This window comes from Equus przewalskii, chromosome 7, assembly GCF_037783145.1.
Source record: "Equus przewalskii isolate Varuska chromosome 7, EquPr2, whole genome shotgun sequence".
NCBI lineage: Eukaryota > Metazoa > Chordata > Mammalia > Perissodactyla > Equidae > Equus > Equus przewalskii.
In genome coordinates this window covers 47,473,050-47,483,688 of record NC_091837.1, presented here as the reverse complement: position 1 = coordinate 47,483,688, position 10,639 = coordinate 47,473,050, and the positions used below count along the sequence as shown (strand labels likewise).

The following is a 10,639-nucleotide window of genomic DNA, read 5'->3' as shown; positions in this document are numbered from 1 at the left end:
CTCCTAAAATGTAGGTATTATTTATCTAGTCTATAGACTAGGCTTTCTAATAAACTATCAAAACAGTTATACTTTCGGTTGTAAAACTATCCTCTATTTGCTTCCACTTGGTTGGCTTTCAAAGGAAAAAAGTATTTCTCACTTTGAAACATTTTGTAGACAATGTGGAGATAGGTATTTTTGATGACACAACGTCAGCTGAAGAGCATTTGCTTTTTAATAAGGAAAACATGGAATTCTGGGTTATTAACATATATTTTTTACAATAAAAGAATATTCGGTCCACAGTCAGGAGATCTGCATTCTATTCATCGCTCCACTGATAAAAGGAATAATTACCTGGGATAAGTCAATTAGCCTTTTTGTGCCTGAGTTTCACTATCCAGACAATGGGGATAAGAATATCTGTGCTATATTATTCACAGGAATAGTCTGAGGATAAAGTAAAACACTAGAAAGCACTTTTATTTTTTCAAAACACAATATAAATGCTATGTCATGATATTGTTAATAATTTTACAGGGACCTCTTAGTGTTTCCCAATCAGATATGTGCTTAATGTAGGCATTCCTACAAGATCACAGGTTGAATATTCAGTTTGATTTTATTTTAAAAATAATAAATCACAAAACTAAAATGTTTGAACAAGGTCACTTACCCCTCTCCCCAGGTGGTTAGTTAGTATCACTATTAACATCATTATTTTTACTTTTTAGCTATATGTTTAAAAGAGGAGATCTTGAATATGTCAGCCTAACTGGGAAAGTGTGTCCCTGGTATGGGCGGTTTTCAGAAGAAAAGCTGATCTTCCTAAGAGCCGTGTCCTCTGCTTTTACTTTAAAGTGCAGAACCTGGGTGCGGAGGGACAGAGCGGGAACTCCGGGTCTGTCACTGAGGAACCAGCTCCCTCAGAGAGGCCAGAGCAGCATGGATGCGGACATGCAGTCTGTTTTCGAAGTCGTAGCCAGAGAAATCCTCCTGTAAGACCAAAGAAAGATATTTACGGACTCTACCAGCTCAGCCTTCTGAAAGACTGCAGTATACACCACACTACGCGTGGGACTCCCCAATAAAAGCACTCACACTCCTACTAAAGGCTTCACAGCAACTTGGTTTTCTGGTTCTCCAAACCTCAAACTTCGTGTTCATTTTTAAAATGTCAACTGAGTGTCATTACTGCCATCTTTGGAAAATTTTCTTCATGTTATTCCTGAAATGGCAGTCTTAAGTAGTGCTCGATATAAGTTGCTGTTAGAAATTCTTCATTTAGGGGCCGGCCCCGTGGCTGAGTGGTTAAGTGTGCCCACTCCACTTTGGTGGCCCAGGGTTTCACTGGTTCAGATCCTGGGCTCGGACCTAGCACCTCTCATCAGGCCATGCTGAGGTGGCGTCCCACACAGTACAACCAGATGGACCCACAACTAGAATATATAGCTATTTACTGGGGGACTTCAGGGAGAAGAAGAAAATAGAGAAGATTGACAATAGATGTTAGCTCAGGGCCAATCTTCAAAAAAAAAAAAAGAAATTCTTAATTCAAGAACATAGTTATGAGGGGCCGGCCTGGTGGTGTAGTGGTTAAGTACACATGCTCCTCTTCAGCGGCCCAGGGTTTGCGGGTTTGGATCCCGGGTGTGGATCTACACACAACACTCATCAAGCCATGCTATGGCAGTGTCCCACATACAAAATAGAGGAAGACTGGCACAGATTTTAGCTCAGGGCCACTCTTCCTCAAGCAAAAATAAGAAGACTGGCAACAGGTGTTGTTAGCTCAGGGCCAATCTTCCTCACACACACAAAAAAATGAACGTAGTTATGAAATCAAAAGTTACTTTCCCACTCAAACAAGAAGAGTACTTATAAAGCAGGATGAGCAATTTCATAGGAGTTTCTCATGATACCGGTAATTTCACTTAAAAATCAAGTGCTCAGTGATTCAATTAGTTATTACTTTTCCTTTCCGGAAATATCAATCAGAACAATCATTTCACAAAATTTCTTGAATTCAGACTCAAGTGTACACTCCAAAGGCTAAGAAGAGCCACTGGAAAGAGGAAGATTCAATTATTCTTACCTTTGCCTGAAGAAGTAGAGTTCTGCCTCTTGCTACAGTCTATGAACATAAGAAAAACAGATTACCTCTTAATGTCTAAACTTATATATACGCAAGCAGAAAATGTTATACTAGGAGGATGTGTTAATTAAAACAACTCACAGTAGGCATATAGGTGAGTTAACTGCTCATTCATGTATAATGACTCAGTTTTTCTTTAATATAATGGTGCTTAGAAATTTACATCAAGCCATTACTTGATAAATAATTTTTTATCATCTCCACTACTGTTCCATAAAGGATAATAACTTAAAAGAATTATAATAGTTTAGGTTAAGCTCTTACTAAACAATCTAAAACTGATAACAATTAAAACGTTTATCTGAAGTCTTGTATCTCCTTTTGAAGGCATTCCTGATTGAGGACATCAACTTCATTATTCAAGAAATGGACCAGTCTTGTTATATTTTATGTATATATTTTAAGGCTGCATTAAAAGTAAAAATTTCCTTAAAATAAAGAATATAGTGTTTGGAATTTCTACCAAAATAACATTTTCTATTTTGGTAAAATTAGAATTTCAAATGAAAAGGCTTACCAATTAAAAGCTTATCTTTGACAAGATAGAATACATATTTAAGGGTTAGACTAAAATCATATTTCTGTTGATTTAGCTCAACTTTTAGAAAATTCACATATTTGAAAGCTGAGTTAAACGTACTAAAAATTAGACTTTTTATAAAGCCAATACTGTGTAATTAAGCTTCTAAAAGAAGGTACCAAGCAAATCCAGCACTAATGAAATCTTTTTTTTTTAAACTGTCCCATTGTACTTAAATATACATCTTAGTAATTGTCAACTTAAATTTATATGGTATTCTAAAATTTTTAAAGTAACCATACATGTCATCCTCATTTACTCTCACTACAATCTTTATTAAACTGGCAAGGCAGGTATTTTTATCCTGTTTTACATATTAGGAAGAAGGTAGGTGGCTAAGTAACTTAACCAGTATCGTAAACTAAAGTAAATGGCAGAGCTAGAATCACAGCGCACTTCTGTATTCTTCCAAATAAACCACACTGCAGCATATCACAGCATTCTAAAAAAGGCAATGATTTTCCCTCGAATGAACTTTTGTACAAAAAGTTACTTTTATAATTCTAATTCCAGAGCAGAAATCACCTTCTTGAACATAGTAAGATAGGATTAGTAGCTTCTTGGACTCACCCTAGGTGAAATTAAGGAAAACAAAACAAAAAAACACTATGTTCAATTAATTTATTCTAAATGAAGGATGCTTTGTGCCTGTTCATTGCATATTTTTGTTGATGGACATTATTTAATACATAAGGTCTTACCTCTGGTTTGTCTAATAGAAGACAGCCAAGTTCATAGCAAGCATATGGCTGAACATACAAGTTACTCTGACGAGACAGCTCATCTTTAACAGCTCGCTGAAAGAACTGAAAGAAATACAAATATTACTGGGATTCATTCATTTCCCTACTTGGGCTCATTTGCCTACTTAAGGCTCATTGCATCTTCAGGAGGCAGGAAGAGGGACTCATTTCTGTATTCTATATCAGACTTTCATTTCTTTTTGCATCTTTATTTCCTCCCATCCATCCTCATCTATATCTTAGAAGTCCTTTACATGCTTGTCTGGGGAGCTTCCTCCAGCATATGCTACCCATCAGTCAATCCAATTTGTGCTACTTATTTTTCCAGCTGACACGCTAGCCTCTACTGATTTTACTGCTGAGAACATCTTTATCTGCATCTTAAAGTCTGAAGATTCCATTTTATTATTTAAAACAGAAAGCAAGCACACAAGCCAAGAGCCATCTCTTGACACGTGTCTTGACTGTATCTTGTTGATACTTAAGCATATGATCTAAAACAAGCTATTCAGAGCCATGTAATAACCACTGTAACCCCACACTAAATAATTAATTTAAAATGATAATATCAGTGCATCAACACTGTAGGACTGAAAAGCCAACGTCTCCTATTACTGTACTCTTATTAATGAACTCTTTGAAAGAATATTCAAAACACCAACCAAACAAAAGCTCGGTTAGAAAAATCCCTTCAACTACATTTGAAGATAACGAATGGTTCTTTTTCATCTATGTACATAGAACATCCCAAGCTAAGAACTTTCCACACCTCACCTCCAGTACTGCATCAGCAATCTGCAGTCAGAGCAAAAGTGAACACACACTGACACGCCCGATCACTTTTGTATTTATCTAACTGTGAGGGTTTACTCCGCTCCTTCAAAACTGTCTGCATCCTCATTTCCTCCTCCTCCAATTGAGACTGTCATCTTTGATAAACAGCTAGTGCCAGAAAAGAAGCCATATGTAAAGAAGTACTTTAAGAACTTGAAGTTACATTAAAAACTAGTATGAACCATCATGAGCTTCTAGCATCTGAGAAGGTGACAAGAATCAAATAAAAGTGGATAAAGCTCACATTGCAGTGGGAGGTCTGGTTTTGTTTAACGCTTTTTCACTTTTTTTATTCACAAGCACATATGTAGGTTTTCACAGTTTATATTTCTTAGCCATGACAACATTTAACAGTTTACCTGAACAGCGTCTTCTGAGTTTCCTAGACATTTGTGTATGGCACCAAGAAGCAAATACTTTAATCCAATGACAGATGAATCGTCCACTGCATGGCAAGCTGAAAGAGAAGGGAAAATAGCAGGAAGGAAATACAGTCCCTTAATTCCTTAAGTATCACCAAGAGTTAAGAATTTCATTGTTTAGTGACTTATTCAGTTCATGATTCTGTCCCCTAAAACTCAGAAGGTTCCCCGTCCTCACCAATCAGTGAGTATCCTTCGTCAAAGAAAGGCAAAGACATCAAACTTCACAATGCCCAGACAACTCAGAATTGCATCATACTGTTACCAAGTGAAAGAAGCTAATCTGCAAGATATGGCATGATTCCAACTATATGACAGTCTGGAAAACACAAAACTACAGAGGCAGTAAAGAAGATCCATGGTTGCCAGAGGCCTGGCCGGGGGGAGGGACGAGCAGGTGGAGCACAGAGGATTTTTCAGGGAAGTGAAACTATTCTGTATGATACTATCTGTAAGAGTGGCTACATGGCATTGTACACTTGTCAAATCCCACAGAATGTACAAAACAGAGCAGGAACCCTAATGTAAACTATGGACTTTGGGTGATGATGTGGCAGTGTTGGTCCAGCAGTTGTAACAAATGTTACTGATGTAACAAATCCCACTGATGAGGGATGCTGATGGTTACGGAGGCTGTGTGTGCATGTGTGTTTGTTGGGGGGTGTATGTGAAAACCTCTGTACTTTCTGCTCAGTTTTGCTGTGAATCTAAAACTGCTCTAAAAAATAAAGTCTATTAATATCATTTTAACTGCATCATATTAATTTCACAAACCAGGCAGCAGACACCTTTACATGTTTATTATAAGGTGCTGCACTAGTCACTGAGATGGGATCAGACCTGATCCCTCCACTCATGAAGCTGCCATCTTCTGTGGAGGATGGGCACCCATGTAGGAGGATGCTATGGAAGGTTTTCAGGGAAATGAAAAGATGGAAATTGGAAACATAGTGGAGCTAACAGAAAAGGAAAAGAAGTAATTATTTCTATGGACCAATAAAGATATTGATATTTGATAAGATTTTATACATAGATACATATTATACATACACATACATACATTTACACACATACAAATATACGTGTGTGTGTGTATATATATTTATGTGTGTGTGTGTGTGTATATCTATCTACATATACAAAATGCTCAAAGTTCCAGAACAAATAATTGAAAGCAACTGGAAGAGCTGGGTAGAGCAGCTAGGAGGTAAATATGAAGACCGGACTTTGAACCTATAGAAGCAAGAGTTGCCTCAAAAAGCTAGGCTGAAGCGGCTGATCCAGTGGCATAGTGGTTGGGTTCATGTGCTCTGCTTTATCGGCCCAGGGTTTGCGAGTTCAGATCCCAGGCATGGACCTATGCACTGCTTATCAAGCCATGCTGTGGTGGCATCCCACACACAAAACAGAGGAAGATTGGTACAGACGTTAACTCAGGGACAATCTTCTTCAAACAATAAGAGGAAGACTGGTAACAGATGTTAGCTCAGAGCCAATTTTCCTCACCAAAAAGGAAAAAAAAGAAAAAGAAAAAGAGCTAGGCTAAGAATAATCCCTCCATATAAAAAGAACTTTAATGATCCTAAGGCAGCAGTGTTGAGGAAAGGGAGATGCAGTTCATTTACTTTCTCATTCATTTAATACTTATTGAGCACTCACTCTGTGCCAGGCAGATGTAGATGCTTGGAATACAGCAGTAAAAAACAGAAAAAATCTCTGCCCTTAAGAAAGTAACATTTTGTGGAGGAAATAGATGATACAAAAGGCAAGTGGGTAAAACATCTATGTTAAAGAAGTGTTAGCGCTAAGGGAAAAAATAAAGCTAGGAAGGCGAATGGGAATTTACATGTGTGTTGGAAAGGTACAGGTTAAGCCTCACTGAAAAGGTCACATTTGAGTAAAGCTCCAAAGGAAATGAGAGAAAGAGCCATGCAGATGTTCGCAGGAAGAGCATTTGCAGAGAGAGAGAAGAGCAAGTGCACAGGCACCGAGGCCAGCACATGCCTGGTGTGTTCAAGAACAACGAGGAGGAGCATGGCTGGAGCCTCGTGAGCGAGGGGAAGAGCAGAGGGAGGCAACGGCACTGTGGGGAGAGGGGCTGTACAGATGGCAGGGCACTGGAGGCCGCTGAATGGATGTGGGCTTTTCCTTTGAATGAGATGACACCATAGAGGGTTCTGAAAAGCAAAATGACACGACATGACTTAGGTTTTAATAGGATCACTCTGGCTGCTGTGCTGAGAATACACAGAAACATCTTTAAAACGTGGAGAAAGAATGCAGTGGAGGGCTGGGTGGAGGGAAGGGCTACGAATGAAACCACAAGACAAAGACACAAGAATCCAACCAGCTCTGCTGATGGAGCAGGTACAGACGGGGACCCCAAGGAGCTCAGTGCACAAAGCTATGTGGGCCTAACGGAAAGAGTTTAATAAACGCATCACTATCACTCACTGTCAGGTTTTTCTGGAACTTAACTGTTTCTCTACAAAAATCTTCACTGTACTCTAATGGTTGAATCAATTTGGATCATTACCGCTTAACACTGGGGAATGATATAGTCTCATTAATAGACCTCAAAACTGAGTTAACTTTCAACAAAGACATTAAAGAATTATCTCATGTTTACTCCAGAGCCTGCCTCCTTCTCCATGACTACATCTTTGTTGTTAGTTTATTTTGACACCAGGAAAAGAGTTCAGAGAATATTCAGTCACATTAAGTGATAACTGGGCAGCATATATGTGAATAAGAATACATTTCCCAAGATAATTACTGTCTGTAAAACCATATATCTGGATGAATGCATTTTCATTTTGACATAGCATCTCCTCTTGTAATCGTACTCCTAGCTGCGTGATTTAAACACCTTGATGCTCCCGGGAAAGTGAAGCCGCGTGTGGAAGAGCTTAAAGCTTTGCCACTCCGTGTGCTGCCCTCAGACCAGCAGCATCGACTCTCGCTCCTGTGGGAGCTGGGCCAGTCACCTCACTGTGCCGAGTTGGTTTCTTCACTATAAAATGGGTAGGACAGTATGTATTGTCTGCCTTTCTACTTCCCTGGCCTGCAGTGGAGAGCAAACTAAATAATTTGCCAGACTATGAAGATGAAGTGTCGTTCAAACGTCTGCCATTAAACCTTTACAAGAAATGTTACAGTATTCCTTTAATAACCAATAAAGCTTTATTTTACCTAAAGATTTAGGTTCTTCTCCTGTGAACTTTTCCTAAACTTATAAGGAAAATTACTTTAGGAAGGTTATATTACCACAGTTCTATGTTTTTTTAAATATATGAATCAAAAATGTAGGCTTCTAATTACACTCCCAGGTATCTACTAAGAGAAATGAGCATGCAACGTCCACATGAAGGACTTATGTTGTAGACTTATGTTCGTGACAGCTTTACTCGTGATAGCTAAAAACCCAGAAACGAACCAAGTGTCCAGTAACAGGAGAATGAAAGAACAATTGTGGAATAGGAATAGCCATACGACGGAGCACCACTCAGCCAGAAAGAGGAGCGAACTGATGACACAGCCTCCACCACGGAACTCTCACAGGTGCTGGCTGAACACATGGAGCCCAGCACTGAAAGGTACACACTGTCTGAATCCACTTACACCAAGTTCAAGGACAGGCAAAAGTAATCCCTGGAGAGAGAAATCAGAACAGTGGATGCCTTGGCATGGGGACGGACTGAGAAGGGGCACAAGGGAAGTTCTAGGGGCGGTGGAAATGTTCTGTTCTTGATTTTGGTGGCAGATGCCATGGTGTATGTATTTGTCAAAACTCATTGAACTGTACACTTAGTATCTGTGCATTTTAATGAATGTGAATCAAACCGAAATGAAACAAAGGGCTTTCACTGGGAAAAAATGTATGCTTCCAGGATCCCCCACGGCTGTAGCATTAATAACGTTTACACCCAGTGCATTACCATACGCTGCTAACAACGCGTGTCTGTACATTCCAGGGCTTCCTACTGTCACCTGAGAGACTGACTTTTCTCAATCTCTGCGTCATTCATCCAGGAACGGCAGATGTGTTCTCTGTGAATCAGATAATAGTAAAGACAACTCAAGGAACGAGCCGAGGAGCACAGCGTGGTTTTACCTTGACTCATCCTCTGGAGGTTGGGGAAGGAACAGTTGGGAAGGGCTTTCCACAGGTACAGCACTTCGATGGACGCCAGCACACACAGCCCCGCGCTCGGGGTTTGTTTCCGAAACCGCTCCGCCTGCGAGGAGTCAGAACGATTAGGCTACATTATTTTGAAAACAAATTCAAATTAAAAAAATATACTTTGGAGATATTTGAAAGTGCATGGTTCATATTTAACATGAACAGCACCCTCCTACAAAGGTGAAAATGCAAATTTCTCTCTCTATAAAAAAATTTTGCTTTCCAATTTTTAATATATTGGTAGCCATGCCTTCTATTCATTATTTCACTCATCTACTATCAAGATACAGGGTATATTTTGAAAACTTGGGGATGAAACTAGATTCATTTGAGTCCAAATCAAAGGAATTTATAGCGCTGGGTGACTCCATGGGTTTACATGGAGGATGGAATACTGGATGACTTTCAGCTGTGGTTTTATTGACTTTTTTACTTTTTACTTACTGAGTGCTCTCAGTGGCATTCCATACCACAGTCTAGTTCATACTCGAACCACGTCATTAAACGTTCATTCAATAAAAACTTATAAAACTAAAATCATGGAAAATTCAGGATATGACAAATTGTCAATATAACCCATGATAATTCAGCTAAATTATATTCTTAAAAGTATAAAATAAATTAGGGACGTAGGCCAAGGACTGTAGTTACATTCTGCTGGTGAATTTTGTGCACACTTTTGTTCTTTATTAGGTTAAAATGTGACATATTCACAATATCAAGACCAGCAGTCTGTATCTCTTGCCCAGGTTCTGCCAATCCGTATCCTTCTGAAACTCTTTAGAAAGACGCTTTCCCTCTCCAGATATGCTCATTAGCTCTACACGGTCTGTAATGTCTCTCCTTGTTGAAAAAAAACAACTGCTTTAATTCTTTGCAGCAAAAGAAGCACTTTCCATGCAGGACAGAGTACGACCATGGGAATAAATTCTCCCCACAGTGGTGAACTACATTTGCAAGACAAGTAAGTCACCAGCTTTTAATATGACTTCCTAAAACCTTTCTAAGGTAGTGTTGGTTACAACTGCCCATCATAAATAATCCACCAGGTCAATAGGCTCCAACATACCTTTTTCACTGAGAACTGTTCAATCTGATTGTTTTTCCTCTTGAAGAGTTTCTGAACTTCTTTAAAGACAATCTGTGCCCCATCCACATCACCAGTGGCTCCTTGACAAACTGTAAGAAACCATCATTGTATTTCTTAAGCATTAGGGGGCAGATGCCACTAAGGGCTACCTAGGTTGATGGTACTTGGAAAATGTTACCAAAGAAAAAATGGGAGCAAATATATTTAAAAAGACTGCTACACAAAGGACCACACCATCCTGTTGATAGTCATTCCATTTATTCAACAACTGTTTCCTAGGTGCTGGGCTCCCAGAGCTTTGGTGAGACAGATGGGAAAGCCATGGCACTAGTCTTTTTGTTGGGGAGATGGTCTCGTATGCAACAAAATCCCCAGCTGCTGTCACAGTGTACAGTCTAATGGGAACCCACATGCTTAGAATGTGGAACAAAGAGAAATCTAGGAAAGAACAATGAGGAGCCAAGAGGATCATGACAGCTTCACTACAGAAAGAGGACATTTCTGTGCCTGGAAAGAAAGTCATGAATAAGTCTCACACAGGTTCGTTGGACACCTACCACTGACAAGCCACCAGTAAGAATGTGAAGAAACACATAAACTTGCACCCTGAAGAAACGTAAATTTCAGCTGGAGAGAGAAGACACACACAC

General features: G+C 39.3%; 1 protein-coding gene across 2 annotated transcripts in view; it reads right to left on the bottom strand.

Moving 5' to 3' along the window:
* Positions 1-199: 199 nt before the first annotated feature.
* TTC39C (tetratricopeptide repeat domain 39C) overlaps positions 200-10,639 on the bottom strand; it is a 105,131-nt gene continuing 94,691 nt past the window's right edge. For both annotated transcript variants that reach the window (XM_070629810.1, XM_070629811.1), the window contains exons 9-14: positions 9,969-10,078; positions 8,831-8,954; positions 4,654-4,751; positions 3,419-3,523; positions 2,078-2,116; positions 200-978 (exon numbers count right to left, since the gene is read on the bottom strand). In XM_070629810.1, coding sequence (XP_070485911.1) covers positions 889-978; positions 2,078-2,116; positions 3,419-3,523; positions 4,654-4,751; positions 8,831-8,954; positions 9,969-10,078 — 566 coding nt within the window. In that variant the 3' untranslated portion in view covers positions 200-888. The remainder of the gene's footprint in view (positions 979-2,077; positions 2,117-3,418; positions 3,524-4,653; positions 4,752-8,830; positions 8,955-9,968; positions 10,079-10,639) is intronic.